At 47.5% G+C, this 24,249-nt stretch overlaps 1 protein-coding gene across 8 annotated transcripts in view; it reads left to right on the forward strand.

The window, feature by feature from the left end:
* Positions 1-24,249, forward strand: part of SLC4A5 (solute carrier family 4 member 5) — a 108,426-nt gene that overhangs the window by 61,227 nt on the left and 22,950 nt on the right. For 7 of the 8 annotated variants that reach the window (XR_003139592.2, XM_025453614.2, XM_025453620.3 and 4 more), the window contains 13 exons: positions 826-986; positions 1,724-1,879; positions 3,142-3,237; positions 5,503-5,558; positions 8,948-9,105; positions 9,536-9,623; positions 10,551-10,705; positions 11,091-11,279; positions 12,966-13,140; positions 15,212-15,345; positions 15,750-16,021; positions 19,867-19,925; positions 22,252-22,452. Coding sequence is in view for 7 of the 8 variants with exons in the window: in XM_025453614.2 (XP_025309399.1) it covers positions 826-986; positions 1,724-1,879; positions 3,142-3,237; positions 5,503-5,558; positions 8,948-9,105; positions 9,536-9,623; positions 10,551-10,705; positions 11,091-11,279; positions 12,966-13,140; positions 15,212-15,345; positions 15,750-16,021; positions 19,867-19,925; positions 22,252-22,452 (1,900 nt within the window). In the remaining variant the exon portion in view is untranslated. The remainder of the gene's footprint in view (positions 1-825; positions 987-1,723; positions 1,880-3,141; positions 3,238-5,502; positions 5,559-8,947; positions 9,106-9,535; positions 9,624-10,550; positions 10,706-11,090; positions 11,280-12,965; positions 13,141-15,211; positions 15,346-15,749; positions 16,022-19,866; positions 19,926-22,251; positions 22,453-24,249) is intronic. The other variant, XM_035701051.2, reaches the window with a different exon arrangement.

The following is a 24,249-nucleotide window of genomic DNA, read 5'->3' on the forward strand; positions in this document are numbered from 1 at the left end:
GAATTAGTCATGGTCCAAAAATACTTTTTTGGGATTTTGATTGGACTAGCTTGAAGCTACCCACTAACTTGGGGGTTGACATCATGCAAAGCAGAGCCTGCTGACTGCGCTGTCTAGGCTTTCTGGTGCTGCCCTCTGCTGGGCTGTTCCACGCCTTCCCTCTCAGCTCCACCCAGCCTCTGATTCTGTCTTCTAGAAAGAACAAATTCCTACATATCCTTGGTTTAATTTCTTTCCTTCCCCAGATGACATGGATTTTTAATATGAACTTTGAGAACCGAAACGCAGGGTTGACGTGTAGAATCTCCAGGCTCTTCAGCAGAAGCTGTGGGGAAATACTTTTTTGTCAGGAATGCTTTCTTTGCTCCTGGCAAACTACACCCCCGTAAGGCAGACACTGGACACATGTGTGACCAACCCTGGGTAACCAGGTTCCAAGTGATAAAGTGATACTTTTTATTTAACAGCTTTATTATTTTAAGTTATGGTCAACTTCTTTCATTTTAAATGTTCAAGTAAATGATTTTTAGTAAATGTACAGAGTTGCACAACCATCACCAAATCCAGTTTTGGAACATTTCTGCCACCCTCAAAAAGATCCCTCATGCCCATTTATGGTTATCCTCTGGATGTCACATTGCCTTGAGCACGACAGCATCAGGAGAAGTGGGGGGGGGGGAGAATGAGGGGGTTCCCAAGATCCTCTGCCTTCCACAACATGCATGCGCATGACTTCCAGGCCAACACTCCTTGCCCTGAGGAAATCCAATGGGGGCTCCTCCTGAGGGCACTGGCCATCCTGAACCCCATCCTGACCCCTTCCAGGTGGATAAAGTTTGAAGAAAAGGTAGAGGAAGGAGGCGAACGCTGGAGCAAGCCCCATGTGTCCACACTGTCTCTGCACAGCCTCTTCGAGCTGCGGACATGCTTGCAGACGGGAACGGTGCTGCTGGATTTGGATGGTGGCTCCTTACCACAGATCATAGGTGAGGCAGAGACCACCGGGGTCCCCTAAAGCCATGGCAGCCTCATGCCTGCCTCAGACCTGTGTGACGCCCACCTGATTCTGCAGACACGAGGCTCTAGGTCTGATGCTCCCAAGATAGCATTACAGTGGCCCTAGGCGTCAGTCCCCAGTGGAGCTCTGACCAGGAAAAGACCATCCTCTGAAATGCCACCCAGCAATGAAGCAAATCAGAGAGGAGCTTCCTAGTGTTGTCAGAGAATCCTATTGCCATGGCAACCTGTTTGTTACCAGAGTAAATGGATCATCACTCATCTTTAGGAAATTAGCTCTTATTAAGTGGAACAGTGAAGCTTACCTTACTGTCCCTAAAACTTTGTGAATTTTGTTCTACCATATTCAAATCTGCCACAGGTATTTTGCCCCAAATACTTTTCTAGAAGGAATTGATGCTAGGACTAAAACTATTGATCACAGAACTCTTGTGCTTCTTAGGGTACTTCATTGACTTTCCACAATAGCGTTGATAGAGCATAGAATTGTATGCACACACACACACACAGAGACACATGCATGCACATACCCAGAGCTGTGTGACCTGCCCATGTTTCCACAGTTTGTAGCAAAACCGGAACTATTTCCACATCTCCTATCTCCTTTAGTCACTTTTAATCCCACTTAGAACAGATGAAACTGAAGACCCCCGCATGCCTGGTCATTCTGTCCCACATGGATGAGGTGTGTCTGTTCCCCACTTAGATGATGTCATCGAGAAGCAAATTGAGGACGGCCTCCTGCGGCCTGAGCTCCGGGAGAGGGTCAGCTATGTCCTCCTGAGAAAACACCGTCACCAAACCAAGAAGCCCATCCACCGCTCCTTGGTTGACATTGGAAAGTCCGTCTCCTCCACCACCAGTGAGTTGGGCCATGTACTGGTGGGCGATGGGCATGTGGGGGCTGGTGCCAGGTCCTAGGGTCAGGTGAGCCCACCTTGGTGGCTGGAGAGCCTTGGCAACTTGGAGGCTTCCTGGACCTCTTGATCCTGGAGAAATTCTAAAGTTCTGGGGGGTCTCTCTGCCCCCTTCTCTGGCAGGTCTGCAGAGACCCCAGCTATACCCCAATGTTGTCCCCACCAAGAACAGAACCATTCCTAGAAGAAAGCAGGTTCTCAGCCTATGCTGCACATGGCAATCACCTGGGGGTATGAAACGTGTCCCTGTGCCTTGGCCTCAACCTGGATTTGGTTGGTCTAGGGTATGGCCTAGGAGTTTAGAAAACTCCCCAAGAGATTCTCATATGCAGTCAGGATTGCAAAATGCTGGTAGCGATGGCATGTGTGTGGAAAGAGCTTGAAAGTCTCCCACTAAACCCCCAAGAAAAAAATAAAATAAAATAAAAAATAAAAAAAATAAAAAAATAAAAAAAATAAACCCCCAAGAAGAACCCATGAACCTTGGCAGAAAATGAAACACATCAAGGTGGTAGAAGGTTCTGGGTTCCTCTCAGGTGTGCTTACAAATCTGGCAGCTGTGTCACTCTGATTGCCAGAGCCTGGAGCCATTAGGGAGAATGGATTGTTCTACACACACATCTCAAACCTGCAGTCCTCCACCCCTAATATTGCAGAGTCGAGATGCCCAGCCTGTAGCCTTGCTGAACCTGCCAGATAAATGCAGTGATCAGAAAACAGTTGATAAGATTGCTAAATCATTAAGAAATCTCTTTAGACAAATTGTTTTCAAATGGAAAATGTTTAGCATATGATAATAACAGCAGGTGCATGGTCAGCACTTAGTGTGTTCTAGGTACTGTTCTTGTCATCTCCATTTCACACATGAGGAGCCTGAGGCACCAAGAAGTTAAGTTACTTGACTAATGTCACACAGCCAGTAAGTATTGGAGTCACGGATGAACACAGGCAGTCTACAACCCTTGCTGCCGATTTAATGATTGTGTATCTGTCTCACTCTCCAGAGTAGATATTTTCTCTGTAATCTTGTTCAGGCTCTTAATTTACTTCCAGAGCAAAACACAAAACAACTAAAAATACACTTTCTTCCTGAAAGGAGAGGAGACATGCCTCACAACCCAGCTTTGTTTAGGTGGAAGGTCCATGAATGTAAACCATGCTGACAGTAAGGCTGCTGAAGCCAAATCCTTTCCGTTCCTCCCCCCAGATCGCAGCCCAGCCCGCAGCCCAGCTGCTGGCCCCAGCCTCCACCACTCCACTGAGGACCTGAGGATGCGGCAAAATGCCAGTTATGGCCGGCTGTGTAAGTGTGTTCTCGGCTGCTGCATGACAGCATGACAGAGACCGTAGGCTCTCACAGGTGAAGGAGATCAAGGCCAGGACCTGTGTAAAATTCTCAGGACAGGCATCAGGAGAGATCTAGCCTTCACCCCAAACCCGGGCTGTCCTGGGGGCCTAACCTACTACCCTAAGTTTCTAGGTAATTACTCTGAAAAATGCAACTCTAAGTCAAGTGCTGGCATAATCAGGATCCAGTCCTATGTACTAGGCATTTTGATCTTGGTCTGTACCTCTGCTTCCACCAAAACTGATCATCGGCTCTATTTTTGGTAAGAAGTCTTCCTCAAAACTGGATTAGAAACAGGTGAAGTACTTTGCCTTGGGACAGTCCGAGAACACCACCACCACTGGATGACAGCCTCATGCACCACAACCTGGGGATGCTGGCTGTCACAGCCCCCCTGGGCCTGGGGGTGGGTGAGGGTCTTGTGAGATGCATGGTCACAGACAGGGCTCTTCAGGCAATTCATCAGGAGGTGTGGGGAGGAACAGACTGGTGAGCTGTGAAGCAGAGCAAAGAGAGAACTTGCAAAATGGAAAGAAAACGGTATGAGTATGTTCCTTTAGATACTTTTATTAAAATGCCAAGATATGAACAAGTTATGACAGCTGTGCCCTGACCAGGCCTGAGGAATGATTTGGAGGGTAGTGTGGGCCCTGGCGGAGGCCTCAGCTACAGTCTTTCCTCTCTGTTTGCTGGTGAGCTGAGTCATCCCGGACTTGGTTATTTCACATAGGGACACCAGGAGGCGGCCGGCAGCCAAGGGCTTTCACAGCTGTTCACTGTGTATGAAGTCACCGTCGTGCCCAACATTGCGGGAAGGAGACCCGGATAAAAGGCTCTGTGTGCATGCCGTCCCACCCCGGGGGGGCCCTGAAGGTTCAAAGAGGAGCCACGCCTGAGTCTTGGAGAATCAATAGGGGTTTTTCAGGCACACGTGGTAGGGTGGGGGTGAGGGAGGGGAGAAGGTTGCAAACAAAAGAGGAAGGCACTGTGAAGGGAGTTGTCCACCTCACCAGGAGGACAGAGCCTGAGGGCCAGGGGGTCAAACTGAAGGGGACCCATGTACCCTGCCAGAGGATCCTCCCTACCTCTATCTGGAAGATAATGGAGACCTAAGCAGAAGCACACCATAATCAGATTCTTACTTGAGAAAGAATAAACTAGAAGGGGACAAGACTGGAAGTAAGAGACTGTTGTCAGAGCAGGACCAGAGAGGAAAGGGCCAAGGTGGGATGTGAGGACGAGGGGAGGTGGGAAGGGAGCCAAGAGGCAAGGATGTGGAAGCGACGAGGCTGGAATTCAGCTGGTGGATGGGAGGCAGGGGTGCAGAACCAAAGAAGATATGGCGTCGGGGTGGTTTGTTGGAAGTCAGTGAGTTCTATTTCCTGGTGTGTTGAGTTGAAGGTGGGGCTGCACAGTGGATTCCAGGGCTCAGGAGAGAGATGTGGAGTGGAGACTCCATCTGGGCCTCCTCAGCCCAGTATGGGCCTGAAGCAACAGAGCTGGATCCCATTGAACAAGGTTGGAGAGGATGAAGCCTCTGCAGGGAATGCAGGCAAAGCAAGGCCCTGAGCCCAGCAGGAGAGGATTCTGGATGTAAATAAGAGTAAGGGAGCCAAGGGAAGGCAGAGTTCTGGAAACCAGGAGGTGCCACAGGCCACAGAAAGCCAAGAAATAAGAGGGCTGAGAGTGCTCATTGGATGTGACTGCTGCTGGGGAATGAGCAGCATTCCCTCTCCTGCCTCGCCGAGTTGGGAGGACCATCGGGCAGGGCAGTTCAGATCATTTGCCATCACTCTTCCCCCCATGGAGAGCCCCATCTTCCTTCCCTCTTCCAGCCAGATCCCTGACCATCTTGAAACACTCACATGGGTTGTGGAGGACAGAGGGGAAACTGGTCTTCTCTCTCTAATAAGTCCAAGACTCAGTGACACCTGGCACCTCACCTGATAATGTGTCTGTGTCCCCCACTCCTCCAGGGCCTGGCACAGAGCAGACATCTCCATCTCTGCCCAAGGAGGTTGGGCAGAGAGCAGCAGGCTGAGGAGTGAGAAGGGAAAAGGAGAACCTTCAGTAGAAGGGAAGAAAGAAGAAATGAGAGCAGAGGCTAGCTCCAGTCTTGCTTTGGTTATGAAGCTGGGAGAAGCATGTGTAGGGACCAAGGGAAAAGGACCTGCAAGAGTCTGACTTCCCCTGATGGACCTTCTTTTCCTTCTTTCCTAGGTCACGCCCAGAGCAGAAGCATGAATGACATTTCTCGCACCCCAAACACAGACCAGGTAGTAAAGGCCCTGCACTGGGCTGCTGTGAAGGTGCAGGGCAGGAACATGCTTTTGGTTGCAGGGGCAGGGAGCCCCGAGGGACAGAACTCCACTCCTAGGAAGGAGTCAGAGTCCCCAGGAAGGACCCGGGTGGGGGCTCTGGGCTGCCTTGGTGACTGCCCAGCTCATCGGCCAGGTACTGACCAAGCTCCATGTGCTGCCTCTGTGCCAGGCTCTGGGAGGAGTGGGGGACAGAGAAGCATGATCAGATGAGGTGCCAGCCATCCCTGAGCTTGGGATTTGTTGGATGGAGAAGACCAGCACATAGAGTCTCACCTCCTCCTTGACCCTCAAGCACCTTTAAGGATGGAGTGGGGATTTGGGCTGGCAGAAAAGAACAGTGGGGCCTCCCTGAGGAGATCCACTAGACTACCTACTAGTGTCTTCTCCCAGGCCAGGGCAGGATGACATCATTTCTCGTCTCCCACCAGCTTGCCTGAAACCCCCTGAGGAGATCAGGATTCTACAACAGGTTGAGTCCAAGTCTAAGGCCCCCAGCCCAGGTACCCCATGACTATGTCCTCCTGGGAACCCCAGTGGGGGACCCCTTCACCCACAACCCCCACACATCTTGAGGGCAGCAGTCTCATGGTCCCCATGCCTGAGCCCCCAGGAGGAGGAATAAAGGTGATGAAGGAAACCTGAAATTTGGTAAGGACCCCTCAGGAGCTTGGGGGATCTCCAGGCTTTCAAAGCACCACCAAGTTTGGTGGAAAGCAAAACAAAAACAGTCCCTCGCGTCAGAGTCCCAAGGGCCCTTTGGTGGCTAAAACAGTAAGAACAGCATCAACCAACATTTAAAATCCAAATACTGCATGCACTACAATGACCTGAGCTTTTTTCTTAACATCTCCATTCAGCTGGTGAGGACACTGAGGCTTAACGCAGTTAAATAATGTGCCCCAGTCCATGCGGCTAAAAGCAACAGAACTATGATTTGACCCAGGCAGTCTGATATTAGAGCCCTTACTTTGGGAGTGCCTTAGGAAGGAATATTCTAGAATATTATTTAGAGAAGAAACTCACTTTACTATAGGCATACACATTGATGGTGAAGCCATGCTAAGAAAGCATTGCCTAGTAAATGTCTTTGAGGGACGATTTTAATAAATATCTAAGTAGCAATGAGAATACTAGCTGTCACTTTTGCCGGGCAGTGCTGCCTTGATTTAGGGGTTGGAGCCCAGTGTCCAGCTCTCCTGACAGAGTGGTGCTGCTTCTCAGTTCCTGCAGCAGTATGGCTTGTTGTGGGCACAATGGCTTGTCAGGCAGTGGGTACGCCATAGGTGCATCTTTCTTTAAAACTCCACACCCGCCCTAGGTAGGCCAGTGGGTTCCCAGTAAGCAGAACGTGGATTCACTGTGTGCAGAGACTCAGCAGAGGTGGACCAGAGTCCCCATGGGGTTCAGGAAGAGGGGTCAACAGGTCCCTGATTGGACAAATCTAGGTTCAGATTGTGGCCAAGCCAGGAGGACCAGAATGCCCCCGTGGCTCATATCTGGGATGCCACCAGGGCAGGCTCCTTACCAAACATGTCACAATCTGCAAGAGAGGACCCAGGTCCTTCTCCTCTTCTGGATTATGCTTCTCCAAAGCATTGTTGTTTTCAAAGCCTTGTTCTCCAGGGCACTCCTATTACCCCTCCTCCTCCTGTCCCCTGGATCCCCTCCCTGCCAGATGCTCAGGGGCATGATGCCGGGAGTGTGGGACAATAGCTCTCCTGGCACACCCAGTCCTTCATCCTGAAGAACCTGCTTATGAATCAGCTGACTCATCTGTAACAGAAGGACTTTTTGAGCCTTTGGGACTCTGGTTCCCATTTAACTCCCGGCCATGCTTATTTGTCCTTGGGACTGTTGCATGGGTGGCTGTGAAGAGTTTTATTTGTTGGTTGGTTGGTTTGAATTTAAAAGATTATAAGGGTGCAGCTGTCACTCACGTGCTTTTTCTTGAACTGGTAGTCCACCCAGCCCAGTGTGTATCCCACCCCCCATGAATGCATCAGGGAACAGTTGTGAGCCATTCCCCTGCCTAGGGCCAGGAAAAGACACAAGGAATCTGTACAAGGAAAGACTCTGGCCAAGGAGGAAAGGGTGGCAAAATTGTGGTGTCCACAAGATCTCTTTAGGACTTGCCTCCCCCTCTGGTCCCTTCTTCCTTTGTTGGCCATCAGGGACTTCTACCAGCCCTGCCCCCACAAAAGCCTTCCTCCCCTTCCTCTCTGTACAAATTTATCTCTGTCCCTTGCCCATCCCCTTGCTGCTGAGGGGAAGCAATCCGAAAAACCAATGCACCCTATGATGTTAAAGACTAAGAAAAACTTGGGATCCCTGGGTGGCGCAGCGGTTTGGCGCCTGCCTTTGGCTCAGGGCGCGATCCTGGAGACCCAGGATCAAATCCCACGTCGGGCTCCCGGTGCATGGAGCCTGCTTCTCCCTCTGCCTATGTCTTTGCCTCTCTCTCTCTCTCTGTATGACTATCATAAATAAATAAAAATTAAAAAAAAAAAAAAGAAAAACTTGTACATGACTGTCCCTGGGGCATTTTCATTGTACAATAGGACTCAGGAGGAGTCTGTGTCTTAACCTTAGGAATGAAGTCATAGATGTAGAGAGTGAGAATAAGTTTGGGATGAGGGCCTGTTTCTGGTACCTCTCCTATTGGACCCCACTCGCTCTGCCTATTTGACCTTCCTGCCCTGAACAGACACTAGCCCCTAGCATCCTGATAGTCTATAGTTGGAAAGTCTCAGAAGCCATGAGTTTCTTAGGACTTCCCCTCGGGATGACCTGGGGACATGGAAGTCTCCCACGGACTTGGAGATGGGGCCCAGGGGCTCCTGTCAGCCAGGAAGCTGATGGCAAGGGAAGACAAACATGTCTGCCCTGGTCACCAGAATGGGCCTAATCCTTTCCACAGCCACTCAAGGTGAAGGCAGAGAGGGAGGGTTGGGTGCTTGGTGTGGAAGAGCCGACTCCCACCTGCTTGAGCCTCAGGGGGTTGGGGGATGAGGCCTGATGTCTGGCAAACCTTGGCTTTCTTGTATGACCCCTCAGCTCATACTTCATTTGAGCAGTTTCTACTCATCAAGGAATGTCTTAGGGGTTAAGTCACTGCCTGTTCCTTCCTGTCTCCTAAGGCTGGCTTGGTCCTGGGGTTGACGGATTTTGAGTCTCCTCATCTACAGAACAGAGGAAAGTGTTTGGTTATTTCAGTCTCCTGAGAAATACTTGGAGAATTTTTTAAAGTCAGGCCTTCACAGCAATCTAAAGGGGTTTGGGGATACTGAATGCTGAAACCACTGATGAGAGTATCCACGGGCATCTTGTTTCCCCCTCCCTGCCAGCGGAAAAACAAGTTTATGAAGAAGATCCCCAAGGACTCAGAAGCCTCCAATGTGCTTGTCGGTGAGGTGGACTTCCTTGACCAGCCATTCATCGCCTTCGTGCGTCTCATTCAATCGGCCATGTTGGGAGGAGTGACCGAGGTGCCTGTCCCCACCAGGTGAGGGCCACTGAAATCTGCCCCTACACCCGCCTGAAGGAAGCCAGCTGTCCATGCAGTTGGCATAAAGAGCTGTTGGAGACACCCCTAAAACAGAAGGAAAATTAGGGAATTGCTGGGGAGGGAAATCTTTTGACTAAGGGGTGGGGTTTAGAGCTTATTTAAAATAATCATTTAAAAGAAGGAGCTGAGATACTGTTGGCTGGGCTTGGGCCATAAGACAATGGTGAGGATACTCCAGGGGGAGAGGATGGGGGTGAAGAAAAGACGTCCTTCCAGAGCAACTATGAGATTCAAAGGAGGGAAGGGACAAGTGTATGGTCAATTCATGAGTTAAGAAAGAATAATGTCCAGGGCCAGAGAATCCCTGTCTTTACCTGCTTCTATTTTTCCTTGTCAATTTCCTCCTCCTCCTTTATCTTCTTTGCAGATTTCTGTTCATACTGCTTGGACCTTCTGGGAGAGCAAAATCCTACAATGAAATTGGCCGTGCCATTGCAACCCTCATGGTAGATGATGTAAGTAGCAACAAAAAGCGTGTACTCCTGAATGCCATGGTTCCTGCATCAAGCACTATGCTTTCATTCCCTCACTTATCCAACAGGCACATTTGAGCACCTACTGTGTGCCAGGCTTATGCAGGGAACTGAAGATTATAAGAATCAGTTCAGTCACTGCCCTTTAGGAGCGCTGATCAAGAGGGAGAGACAGACTTGTAATTCTAAAAGTGAACCATATGCTAACTGTCCGGGCAGCCAGGAGAGGCTTCACGTAAGAGAGGGCTGTAAGCTAAGGATGAGCAGGAATTGGGTAGATCCTGCACAAGCCTAAGAGGAGGCAGGCATTCCAGACAAAGAGAATAGGAACCAAAGCTTAGAGATAGAGAAGCTGGGTAAAAGTGGTTCGACTTAGGCTCAGTGTAAGAGCCTCAAGAGCAGGAGGTGACCCAGAGATGACAGAGCCGATAGGCATAGCTGAGAGCTCTCTCTGTCCCAGGAGTGGTGGGGAGCCTAGAAGACTTCAAACACAGGCAAGATCTGTAAATCAGAAAGAACGTCCTGGAGACAGCCTGGAATGATGCAGTCTGACCCTCCAAGGATGAGGGGCGAGGAAGTTATAATCAGATCTAAAATAACTGAGCTGCTAGGACTGGGTTCTGTACAGGTTTTCTAATAAACTTGTTCCCTGCCAAATTGAAAGCAGAACAGTTAAGTAACTCAGCTAAAGACCTTCAGTGAGGACAGGGAGACCTGGCCTCCAGGTCTTCCCCCAAGACCCGCTGCTCCCCACCGTGTGTAATTTCACCTGCTGGGCTCTGTCCTCACCTAAAGACAGAGTGAGCTGGCAGGAGCAAAGGTTCAAAGGGATTTTCTCCGAAACTATATGTGATGTGCTCCCAGGAGGTGAAGGAGAAGCAAGACATCCCCTTACTCTTTCCTTGCCAGCTCTTCAGTGACGTAGCCTATAAAGCCCGGAATCGGGAAGATCTGATAGCAGGAATTGATGAGTTTCTGGATGAGGTCATTGTCCTTCCCCCTGGAGAATGGGACCCAAATATCCGGATTGAGCCTCCCAAGAAAGTGCCCTCTGCTGATAAGAGGTATGTTTGTGGATGGAGGGGTGGTGAGGAGGGAAGTGGTTCAAAGGGAGCTCCATGACTGTCTGTCCAAGTCTGTTCATGACTTTTCTGGTCAGCGTGGATGGGTTTATACTATATTTTGGAGGATATAGTATATCCTTGGACCTGGTGTCATTTTATCTCTCAAAAAAAAAAAATTAGCAAGCAACATGCTGCATTGTGAACATCTGTAAAATCTGGGTGACCTGTGCAGGGGTACTGTGAGGCCATTTTCTGCATTTGTCTCTATTTTATTTCATGATTTTTGTTAGAGAGGTAAGAGGCATTCTCAGGACTGTTCTAGAGGAGCTAAGTTCATCCCAGGATTGGGAGCCCCACTGTCCCCTGCCCCCCTGGCTCCTTACAGGAAATCCGTGTTTTCGCTGATGGAGCTCAGACAGATGAACGGCTCTGCAGGGGGAGGCAGCGGAGCAGCTGCAGGAGGCAGCGCCGGTGGCGGTGGCAGTGGTGGCGGGGCTGGCGGAGGGAGCAGCGGGGATGAAGGAGAGATGCCAGCCATGCACGAAATCGGGGAAGAACTTATCTGGACTGGAAGGTGCCCACCCCAGGCCTGACGGGAATGCCAGACAACCTTTAGGCTTGTCTCCTTCTCACCCACCTGTGCGAACCTTTCCCACCTCTGCCTTGCAGCTCCCACTCCCGGCCATGGGGTCCGGACACTGCACTCTTTCCCTGCCCATCCCCTCAAACCCCTCTGGATCTGGCAAAAGAGGCAACTATTGTGGCAGGAGAAGGGAAGTGAGGTCCAGCACGGGAGTGCAGGAACACACACTTTCCTCTAGATACTCTGTTCCTGTGTGAGTCTTCTAGGGTTGCCATAACAAAATGTCCTGTTCTAGGTGGCTTAAACAATAGAAGTTTTCTCTCACAGTCCTGGAGGGTAGAAGATCCAAATCAAGGTCTGGGCAGGGCCAGCTCCCTCTGAGACTTTGGATGGCATCCTCCCTTCCCTCTCCCCAGATTCTGGTGGTGGCCAGCAGTCCTCGGTGTCCTTGACGTCCTTGGCTTCAGCTGCAGGGCTCTGGTCTATGTGTCTGTCCTCATGTGGTGTTCTCCCTGCATGTGTCTTCCAATGGCACTTTTCTCCTGAGGACACTAGTCATATTGGATTAGGGCCCACTGCCATGACCTCCTCTGAACCTGATTATATCTGCAAAGACCCTATGTCCCTTAGGACATCAATATGTCTTTTGGGATGACACTATTTAATCCATAACAGCACAATTTGAATTTTTTCTCTTTTTTCTTTCTTTAAAAGAGAGAGAGAGATTGAGATTGAGATTGAGATTTCCTGGCTTGGGTTTCCTTGCTGTCTTTTAGAATAATTCGGGTTGCTCTGAATTTAGGAAAGGACATGGCCCTGCAAAGCTATATGTAAATTATGACTTTGAGAATGGAGTCATGTTTTATATGTCTTTGGCTCTATGCCAACCAGTGCTTCCAAATTGGGGATAATTTTGCCTGTACCCCCATCTTCCCCCAGGAGACATTTGGCAATGTCCAGAGACATTTTTATTTGCCACAACTAGAGGGGGGTTGCTGCTGGCATCTAGTGGACAGAGGCCAGAGATGCTGCTCAGCATGCTACAAGGCCCAGTACAGCCCCATGACAAAGGATTACGCAGCCTGACATGTCAATAGTTCCAAGGCTGAGAAACCCGGCTCCATGCCAAGCATTGCATTAGGAGCTGTGGGGAATACTATATCCAATAGCACAGTCCCTAAACCTAAAATTCCTACTTGATTGTTCCAGAGAATAAAGAAACCAGTTCTAAGACTGAGAACCTGCCCTTGATGAATCTGGGCTGTCTCTCTCTCTCTCTCCTAAAGTTGGACACATCTCTGTTTACCAAGCACAGGCAGATGCCCTGAAGATGATCAGGGACATCACTGAAGAGGACGGCAGGATTTCTGTGGACCCCACGATCTCCTTTCCCCATACGATGTTAGGTCTACTCTAGGACATGTTCCCATCAGGCCTTCCCTTGCCCATCCAGGCTGTTTCTGACCACCTTTCCAGTCAGGATGATGCTAACCACAGACTTTCAGTCCTGCAAAAATCCTCTCTGCCTTTATATGTGCTAGTAGAAAGACCCCTGTTCCCTTCCACCTCTAGTCAAGGTCCTTTTCTTGCCCCAAATTCTGCAGGCTCCTATAAATAGCCCTACCCCTGCACTGGTGTTTGTAGTGAGAAAGCAGCCCCTGGGCCTGTCTTGAGCAGGTTCTTCGGTGGCCTGCGTCTGGATATCAAGAGGAAGCTGCCCTGGTTCCTGAGTGACTTCTATGACGGTTTTCACATTCAGTCCATCTCTGCCATCCTGTTCATCTACCTCGGCTGTATCACCAACGCAATCACCTTTGGTGGGCTTCTGGGGGATGCCACTGACAATTATCAGGTGTGTGTGAGCTGGGGCTGTGAGTGCTAAGTTTGCGCAGTGGCAGTATCATAGCCAATGGTGTTTATCAGAGGCACAACTATTGCTAACTGGGGACATCTGTGCAAACCTCCATAAAATCTTCTGCCACCAGGCAGTGGTAAGGAGTTTCATACCATAATCCCAAAACCAGGGCTTGAGTTTCACCCACCATGGGGCTCAGAACATCACTTTTAGTGATCTTTTACCCTTCCAAAAAAGTAGTGAGCCTACAGTATTAAAAGATCTAAAGTTAAATTGTGTTACTAAAGTCCAAATGTAAGGATGACATAAATAGATCAAACTTTTTTTAACATTTATAAAGTTGTGTTAATTGCACTCTATTTTTTGTCAATTTTTATTATTGAAGTATAGTTGACATACAATGCTATATTAGTGTCCAGGTATAACATAGTGATTCAATAATTCTATACATTATGCAGTGCTTTTAAGGGGAATGATCCTCTCTGTTGTTTGATACTTTTCCCACTGATGTGTGAATGAGCAATCAGAATTAATTAAGTTATTAATTAGAGACTTCTTTGCACATTTTTTAAATCAATCTTAAATTCTTTGCCTAGAATTAAGACATCTTTAGAAAGATGGTAATCTGTTACCATGACAACAATACAGGCCTCCCTTGGAAAAACATCAGTCAGCAGAGACACCAGCCCATATCCCAGTCAAGGGTCTTGTCCCATGGGGCCTTCAGGGTAGAACCATTGGAAAGCTTAGAAGCCAAGGTGAAGACTTATTACTACAGATAAATTGAGATGAATGCTTATCTTCAGACCATACCACTCTCCTGAACTGCAGGTCCAATATCCAACTATCTCCTGGGCATGTTCATATGAGATCCCTCAACTCAGAGAGTCAACATTGCATCCATTGTCTTCCCACTAGACCTGCTGCTATCCCAACATAGCAAGTGACACCATGGTTTATCCAGCTATCCATGCATCATCCTTGACTTCTAAATCCCAGCTTCCCCACATTGTCTTCATGACATGACTCTACTTGCTTCTCAAGACTCATCTCCAAAGATCCTTTTCTCAGATTCCTGTCTTCCTTACCCATTATGTTTTCCATCAATCTTCATCATCTTTCCATTATTCAAAGGCATGCTCCCTTTCAGCTCCAGCTTTTGTGAACAAGAGTTGCTATTCCTGGAACCATCTTTTTTTGTCACTCTGCTTACCTTATTCTCCTGGTCAATTCCTTGCTCATTTTGGGGAGGTCTCAGCTTCTATATATATACCTCCTGGGAAGCCTTTCTGACCACTCTCTTACACCTATTATGTTCTCCTATGGCGCCTTGAACTTATCCCAGCTTATCACACTCCAAGGCAGTGATTCTCAACAAGGAATGATTTGGTTCCCCAGGAGACATAGAGACAGTTTTGGTTGTCATAACTGGGGAACAGAGTGCTACTGACATCTGATGGGTGGAGACCAGGCATGCTGCTAAACATCCTGTAATGCACAGGACATCCCTCTACAACAAAGAATTGTCTAGCCTAAAATGTCAATAATACAAAGGTTGAAAAACTGCTGTATGGAAATTGTCTGGTGGTTACTTGTTTGTATTTCCCATTAGACTGAAGATGCATTATCTCATTCACTGATGGGTCCCCAGTACCTAACAAAATGCCTGGTACACAGTAGGCACTTAATGGATTTTGAATGAATGAGTGGTCTGACCTCTAAAAGCACCTAACAGATTTTTGAATGAATAAATGACTGGATGGACAAATAGGCTGTCCTCTGGGAGTAGTGTGGGCATGAGATCAAGCACATCCACCGGCAGCCCTGTTTTCTAAGTTGTAGGGTGCCAAAAAGAAGTTACATGGGACCTTAGTCCAAATATAAATAGAGAGTGATACTGGTGATTGGGAGGAGGGTGTGGAATAGGAGATAGGAGGCAGAATTTGGGAAGGAGAGGGCCCAGAATAAAGGATGAGCACTGTGGCCTGGGCCCTTGGCTGGGTTCTAGCCTATGCCAAGATGCCCCTTCTCCTGCTTCCACTGAGCCTCATACTCCTCATGCCCCCAGGGAGTGATGGAGAGCTTCCTGGGCACTGCTATGGCCGGCTCCTTGTTCTGCCTCTTCTCGGGACAGCCTCTCATCATCCTCAGCAGCACAGGGCCCATCCTCATCTTTGAGAAGCTCCTCTTTGACTTCAGCAAGTAGGTGCCGTTGGTAGCCCCCGGTGCCTACTCTCACACCTGCACCTGCTCTCACCACTCTGAGCTTAATTGCCTCATCTACAACATGAGACCATTTTAAGGCCTCCCCAAGCTCTGTTACTCTGATATTCCCTGTTTTTCATTCACCCTGGGTGTTTGTTACCAAATGTGTGAGAATTGAGATGTCTTAGCACCTTCCTGCCATCCCCCATGAGATCTTTGCCAGAATTTGCAAAGATGAAACAATCCCACCCAGGAATTCTCCCTGTCCCTTGTCCTCTCACAGCTCCTAGAAGGGCATTTGTGCCACAGAAGGGATGGATGAGCCACTCAGGTTGGGTTGGGGAGCCAAGTACTGTGAAGAGCCCTGGGCTGGAGGCCCCTTCCTTCCCTCTATCTTCCAGAGGCAATGGCCTGGACTACATGGAGTTCCGCCTCTGGATTGGTCTCCACTCAGCCATCCAGTGCCTTATCCTGGTGGCCACAGATGCCAGCTTTATCATCAAGTATATCACCCGCTTCACCGAAGAGGGCTTCTCCACCCTCATCAGCTTCATTTTCATCTATGATGCCATCAAGAAGATGATTAGTGCCTTCAAGTACTATCCCATCAACATGGACTTTAAGCCTGACTCCATCACCACCTACAAATGCGAGTGTGTTGCCCCTGACACAGGTGACCGGTAATCCCAGATGTGCCCTGGGCCTTCACCCACACACTCTCCCCTCACCACAGCTCTCTACTCAAATGTAGGAGGTACCATCCTGAGAGGTATCAGGCCCCTTGAGTGGTAGCAAGCTACCTGAACACTTGGATGTCCGTCTGCCAATGGTGGTATAAACAGAATTCCTGAGGGAGCTGGGGGGCTCAGTCAGTTAAGCACTGGCTTGGTTTTGTCTCAGGTCATGATCTCAGGGTCATGAAATTGAGCCCCATGTTGGGCTCCCTCTCCTTCTGCTCCCCCCAGAACTCTTTGCTCTCTTTCTCTCTCTCTCAAAACAAAAGATAGATTTCTGGCATTGGGTGGGAGGTTGAATCAACCAACTGGTCAACCTGATAATACATAGTGCCTTTTCTGTGGAATTCCTTACTAACCAAAAAAATGTCATCTGTACAGTTAGGGCTTCCTATAGTCTCAACCACTGGCCTCCCTTCACAGTCCTAGTCATGCCCTCAGAGCCTTCAGTGGGCCTTGTCTGGGGTGACCAGGATGCCGTGGAGCAGGGACACCCATAAATACATAGATCTAGATCAAGAGAGAGAAAGAGATCTGTCCATATATCTCTAAGTACTACCAAGCTGGACTCAGAGAGAAGAGTGAGGCCCAGAGACAACCCAAGGTCACATTGAAGCTCAGTTTCCCTAGCTATGAAAGAGGAATATCAATGCTGGCCCTGATGGTCTCATAGAACTCTTGTGAGGCTTCCAAATCTATACCCAGATTGGATTGGAGTTTGACACAAGTAGATTTTGTGTTGTTTAGTACTCCACATGTTATTGATAAAAGATTGATCATAAGTCAATCAAAAATATTTACTGTACAGTCACTGTGCACCCTGCTTTAGACTAGGCCTCATGGAGAGGAAGATGTCCTGACCTCAGGGTGTATAGTTCTGGTTATACCCTCTCTCCCTCTGTCACTGCACTGGTTTTGTAAACAAGTCTAGACTTAATTTTTTTCTATCATTAAGTTAGAGTTATTTCATTAAAATTCAGCATAGATTAAGCTATTGTTTGTCCTGAGCCAGAACATGCTGCTTGCCTAGGCAATGGAGGAGATCCTACCTGCAGGCCTTTTTCATTCTGCCCTGGAGTGAATCTCTCCTCTGTGGCCTAGGCCCCATCAGGATACTCCCATTTGCTGCTTGTGCCCACTGGATGGTGGCTTCATTGCATTGACTGAACACAAAGGTTCACACAAACACGGCTTTTGGAAGTACATGGCCTTGATCTCTTTGAGAAACTGTCCAAATTCTGGGGTCATATGTGGCATTTTGGTCATTCTGAGAATCATCTGTCCACAGGCGAAACCAAACATAGACATACCCTAAGAACAGGAGATGTAGGAGCATAGAAGGCTGAATTTGAGGGCCATAATAAAATCTACTTGCCTTCAAAGAGTATCCCCTTTGCCCTTTCCCAGGTGCCTGATAACACCTCTTTTTTTTTTTTAACCTCCTCATTTTGGATCACTCTATTGCCATGGTTCTCAAAGTGTGGTCTCCAGAAGCAGCATTAGTACCTCTGGAAACTTGTTAGAAATACAAATTATTGGGCTTCACCCAACACCTGCTGATCAGAAACTCTGGAGGTAGGGCCAGCTGTATAGTAACAAGCCTTCCAGGTGATTCTGATTCATGCTTAAGTTTGAGAACCATTGCTGTATTCAGCTGTTAATTAGTAATTTGGAGCCCTCATTAGCCACTAACCCTTATAAGATTAGATTTTCAGTTTCTTCACCAAGAGTAAAGGAACTGGGATTAGGACAAGTTAGTTTTGACTAGAATATGAAAAGGAAAATTCTAGACATTAGGGGAACTAAGTGAGGAGGGTTTCTTTCCCAGTCCATGGTCCACTTGCTTGCAAAATGTTCCATATTCCTAGCTTTACTGCAAAGCCCAGTCTGGACAAGGCACCCTATTGGTCTTTGCCACTCTTCATCCTAAGAGCTTGTTGTGTGGGGGAGCTCTCTTTTTAAATTTAATCTTGTTTCCATTGTAACTGATTTGTATTCTGTTTATGGATGCTGCACAACTGATTTGGCTGCTTTCAATCCCAAGTGAGTACCACTTTGTAAACACTAGTATTTAAAAATATTTGATATTTGGAATCAAATATTTGAAATATTATATTTCATCCTCTTTACCTCAAAGTGACTTTCAGATTAACCCTACCCAATATAAAAGAATGGCTAAGTCTAAGAAGAAGACATCAAAGGTGTGTCTGGTCTGACAAGCTTGGGCAATGGAAAAGCACCTGAGTTCTTGAGGCTCAAGCATTAGCTGGGAGTCCTCTAGTGTTTGTGTGGGTAGCCCTGAGTTACCCACTTCTGGCCCACTTGCCCTGCTCTGTGGTTAACTGCACATCATGTTCTCTTGGTCAGTGGTGTGAGGTAAAGTAGCAGATGTCCTGATTTCTATTAGTAAAGCTTTCTTCAGAATAATCGTAACAAACCTCTGGTTGTAGAACTTTTAGGAATATTCTGCCCTGGGTCAAGACTGAATTCCTTAGTCATTCCAGCCCCCCACTGCCCCAGAAGTGGGCAACATAGAGGGGCCCTGTGATTACATCCACCCCGTGACAGCTTATTGGAGGTTGAAGAAGCTTCAAGAATAGCTTCAACTTCACTCTGGGTTCCTAACCAACCATGGACAGTCAGTAGGAGCCAAATGGCTTGCAGCGCATTTCAGATTCATTGCCAGCAAACTGGCTAGCTGGCCTCCTGCCTCCCTCCCCAAACCTGCTCCATTGGAACTACTTAATGAGCCTTCGCTTAGAGAAGAAAGGCAAGGAGGACCTGGCCCTTCTTTACCCATGCAGCACAGGAGCACACGTGAGAGAGAAGGCAAACAGCAGCCTCCAAAGCCTGCCTTTTTAATGAATGGCTACATCCCACAGGAAGGGAATTACAGTTCTCAGTTCTTCTCATGGCCTGTGATGGGAACCCTTATATGCTCTACCTACAGTTTGGAACCCTGAGGCTGGGGAGGGGAGTGGTAAACAGCTAAGGACAGTACCTCTGGGTTATGATTCACCTTCAGGCTTGGACTTGGGTTTAATTTTCCTCAGCATGCATTCAAGGGGTAGGTTAGAAAATTTAATATCAAAGCCAATGTGTTCTTACGGTTGGCCTAAAAAACACACACACACATCTGGACAGGGGCATGGAGAGCAGCACAGGAAGGGATTCTTGCTGTGTAGACCTTGGAGGTATCTAGGCTGGGCCTGGGATGGATCATGACTCCTTGCAAGTACGAGTTGTGCGACCGTGGGGAAATGAGCAGGTTACTTAACCTGTGTGGGCTTTGGTGGGCCTCATCTTTCAAAAGGGGATAGTAGGAATTTAGGAACTTGGCAAGATGATGCTTCTAAGGCTTGGCATTGTGCAAAGCAGAGACAGGATAAGTCCTCTGAAAGTGTCTGAGAGCGTAGACGTGGATCCAGTTGCTGGTAGGGACAAGGCACGTCATTCCCCAGCTCGTGTCAGCACTGGGTCTTGGTAGCAGATTCCTTACTTTGGCTTTTAAAGTGAGCCCTTCGTGGTCAGATAGGAGCTGTCATAGACCGGCCCAGTGGGGCAGTCAGAGCTGTAACCCAGGCTCCTCTACCACCCCTGTCCTCACTGTGCAGAGTGAGGAGAGCAGAGCGGAGCCAGGGCGTGATGAGGTGCCCTCACAAGGGAAGCCACTCCTGGGCTCTGAGGAATGGTGGGAGATGGAGAAGGTGGGGGCCTGATGGGGGCCCCAGGCTCTCCCCACCAGCAGCCACTGACCTGGCCCATGTCCTGTGCTCATCCACAGCGAATACAACCGTGTTCAATGCTTCAGCCCTGCTGGCACCAAACACCAACACTTCTCTGGTAAGTCCTCTCCTCTTACTCAGACACTCGAGGGCGTTTGTTTGTGGGAATAGTGGGAGAAGCTGGGAAACAGAGACCATCTTCTGGCAAGCCAGACTTGCAGAAGCCAGTCCCAGCTGCACCCCAGGGTGGCCCATGGAGCTGTGTCAATGCGTACTTTTATCCTAAGTATATACTGTCAAAACCCCCCTTTAAAACACATCTCTTCCTATGAAATTTGTGTGCCTAAATATCACACATGCACGTGCTCACACACATGAACGGGAGGTAGAGGTAAGGCATGGTAAATAGGGCTGCACAAAGAACAGTATAAACACAGTTTCCCAGCCATCTTTCTATTTGCTTCCTTGCCTTTCTACCCAGCGCCTCCAACTCCCACCCAACAACCCCAGGAAGGTTGTTAGTGCTATGACCCTCACTAAGTCTGATCTGTCCTGTGTGCTCACAAGTCCCCCGTCCAGCAGGTCTGGTCTGCCTCTGCCAGGAACTATGAGCGGTGGCCCTTAGGAGAGGCACCCAGCCTGAGTGGCACCAATGGTGGGAAAGTCCAAAACCAGGACAAGGGTGGCTCCTGGTGGGCTTTGGGGAAGATCTTTGGACTTTTGTGGGTCACTGAGGTTGCTGCTTTAGTCACCCCTGAAGAGGCAGCTGGCTGTTCAGCTGGCAATTTCACCTAAGATTTTCAAATATCTGATTTTGAGGAAAGAAGGGAATCCGTCGATGCCTGTGCCTGGATATTTACTATGTTCAACGTGCCATGTGTACTCTGAGGGCTAAAGGGATGTTAAAAAGAAAAGAAAGAAAAAAGAAAAGAAAAGACAAGACAAGACCAGATGTGGCCCTTGTCCTCAAACTTGCTGGTAGTATATGTGTAGAGATGAACATGAACGGTGGTGGGACAGCAAAAGCAGAGCATGCCATGTGTCAAATCTGGGCCACATGTGTCCTTCCAGCCATGGGAACAAGCTGGAGAAGAAAGCCTCAGAGAGAAAGTGGAATGTAATCTGGTCTTGAAGGTTGAGAAAGTTGGTTCCCTAGAGAGAAGCACATGCCAGACCCAGGGCCAGCACAGACAGAAGGGCAAACAAAGAAGACACAAAACCTGTTCTGAGGACAGTGAGGGGACCAGTCTGGCTGAGACAGCACACAGGGTGTCATGGCACAGGGAAAGCACAGGAGATGAGCTAGGAGTGAGATGTGGGGCTGGACCAGTGGGGCAGTAGAGGCATGTGACCCGGAAAGAGGGCATTTTTAATAGCTTCAGTGATTGGGGGAGGCCCTGACACTCAGCAGATGTCTTGCAAATCTGGATTTCTCTCTTCACGTGGTATTTCCTGATCCTGAGCTTTCCCACAGTATGCCAGTCTCACGTTTCCAAGAGGGTAAGAATGGATCCTGCAAGTCCCCTCAAGGCCACAACTCCAGAGCCCACTCAGAGCCACTTCCTCCCCTATTCCACTGGTCTAAGCAGACCCAAGGCCAGGCCAGATTCAAAAGGGTGGAGAAATAGACTTCATTTGTTGATGGGAGGATTATTGGTGTCACATGGCAAAGGAGTGTGGACACAGAGAGGCATGATTCACTGGAAAACACCATTATAGCAAAGTACCACACTTATAAGCCAAACATTCATTACAGGTGGTTACAAATACCTGCTGGCTTCATTTTGCAGGTTGCTGAATATTTACACAGTAATTGTTTGAAGTATATATTAACTTTATTATAAATTACTCTGCTTTTATTACACTTAAAAACATATGTGTATGAACATGTGTGTACACACATATATGTATGTATATATGCACTCATATACATACACTTAGAGAAATGTATGTGTCTATATATGTACTTATGTGTACACTGGATTTTAAGCATCTAAACATGAAAAGGGGAAGTGCTTGAAGTGACTGACTCAAGAGAGATCTGACAAGGGTGGGGCATATGCCCCAATATGTGAAAAGGTGTGCATAGGAGAAGGAAAAGAAAGAATAAATGTGATATGCTCTGGGAGAGAAATCCATAGTTGGCTGAACTAGTAGCTGAGCCTACTGTAGGAGAAGGCATCCCACCCTCTGAGCTTTTTCTCCTTGCTAACTCTGCAGTACATCCTAGAACTGAAGAAACACATGCCAGCTTGTAAGCTTCCTGGGGGTCCTGCTGTTTGCTATTCCTTGACACGGCCTGTATCCCGGGACATCATTCTGTTACTGGGCCTCATGGAGGAGGGGAGGGATGTGTGGGATGCCTGAGGGACTGCAGGGGCAAGGATACATCTGACTCCCCAGGAAGGCCCTGACTCTTTCTCTCCTGTGCTTGGTCTTCCAAGTACAACCCCCTTAACCTCACAGCACTGGACTGGTCTCTGCTGAGCAAGAAGGAGTGTCTGAACTATGGTGGGCAGCTGCTTGGGAATTCCTGCCAATTCATCCCAGACCTGGCACTCATGTCCTTCATCCTTTTCTTTGGGACGTACTCCATGACCTTGACCCTGAAGAAGTTCAAATTCAGCCGCTATTTCCCTACCAAGGTAAGCTTACTCTGCGGTTAGGAAGGGGCCTACAGTTAGGCAGTTCACAAGGAAGCCCCAGTGGGGTCTCCCTGTGAGGGTTCTGGCCCACTGACAGGATGGACACCCACCACATCAGCACTGGCTCACTGGGATTTTTCAGGTTACAGACTTGTCAGAGAGAAGTGAGTTCCCTTGTTGCCAAGTCCTGTTGGCAATACTCAACATTATAAGACTTTTATCTTTAGTCTTTCTGTGTAGTACTATCTCACTATGTTTTTAAATTTTTCACTTCCCCAATGACGAAGTTGAAAATCTTGTGCATTTATTGGCCACATAACCATTTAACTTTCTTCTTGGAAGTGCCTATTCAAATCTTTCACACATTTTCTATTGGGCAGTCTGTCTGTTTTCTTTCTGGTTTGCAAGATTTCTTTACATATTCTGGATAGAAAGCTTTTTGTGATCATCTGTGTTGCAAATATCTTCTCCTATGTGACTGGCCTTTTTACTTTCTTAGTGGTATCTATTGACTAATAGAAATTCTTAGTTTTATTATAATCAAATACATCAGAATTTTCCTCAAGGAAAATATTGGACAGAAGATATTCTCCTGTTATCTTCTAAAAACTTCATTGTTTTTCCTTTCATGTTATATCAGAATTACTTTTGACATATAGTATGAGATTGTGTTTCTTTTTATATGTATATAAATAGCACTTTTTAAAGAAGACTCTCCTTTCTCACTGCTCTGCAATATTTCTTTTGCCAGGTGTCAAATATTCACATATGATGGGGTCTGTTTCTAGGTTCTTTACTGTTTCACTGATTTATTTATCTGCCAGTATCACAGTCTTCATTTGTATGGCTCATAATAAGTCTGTATGTCTTACAGACCAAACTTTCCCTCTTTGTCCTTTTTTTCCAAGATTAATCTTAAATTTTACTAAAATAAAAACTTGTTAGAATTTTTCTTAAAGACCTTATTTATTTATTCATGAGAGACAGAGAGAGAGGCAAAGACATAGGCAGATGGAGAAGTAGGCTCCCCACAAGGACCCCAATGCAGGACTCAATCCTGGACCCCAGGATCACACCCTGAGCTGAAGGCAGACGCTCAACTGCTGAGCCACCCAGGTGTCTCAAAAACTTGTTAGAATATTGATAGGATTGTATTGAACCTAAATGTAAACTGGGGAGGATTGACACCTTTGAAATTTGGAGTCTACTGATCCATGAATATTGTATGCTTCACCATTTACTTGGCTCTGTCTTCTCTCCATATTTTTTTTTTTTTTTTCGGTTTTGGCCTTAAGCTCTTGCATACTTTTTATTAGACTTATTCCTAAGTACTTGATTTTTTATGCTATTGAAATGCTAAATACTAATTTGAATTGCATTTTCTTTTCTGGTCAAAATAAAACATTAATTAATCAAAAGAGCACTTGCGTATATGTAAGCAATGGGAGGGAAGCTCAGAAGAATTGTAGCAACACTCTTCCACTATAAATCCCAGGGCATTCTCCTAAAGCCATCTTTTTTTAATGCTTCTTTGTTTTTAGTAATCTCTACACCCAGTATGGGGCTTGAACTCATGATCCCAAGATCAAGAGTCACATGCTCTACTGAGCCAGCCAGGCGTCCCTCTCCTAAAGCCATCTTAAATAAATATTACTGTTGCTGCTACTACTACTACGACTGATGATGATGATAAAATTGATATGAATAATTGAATTTTTTTTCAGTATTCCATAAAAACTAAAAAGCTCTTTAGGAAGTTGGCAATATGCAAACTGAGGGGAAAAATAGTGTGCTTGC

This window comes from Canis lupus, chromosome 17 (assembly GCF_003254725.2).
Source record: "Canis lupus dingo isolate Sandy chromosome 17, ASM325472v2, whole genome shotgun sequence".
NCBI classification, from domain to species: Eukaryota; Metazoa; Chordata; class Mammalia; order Carnivora; family Canidae; genus Canis; species Canis lupus.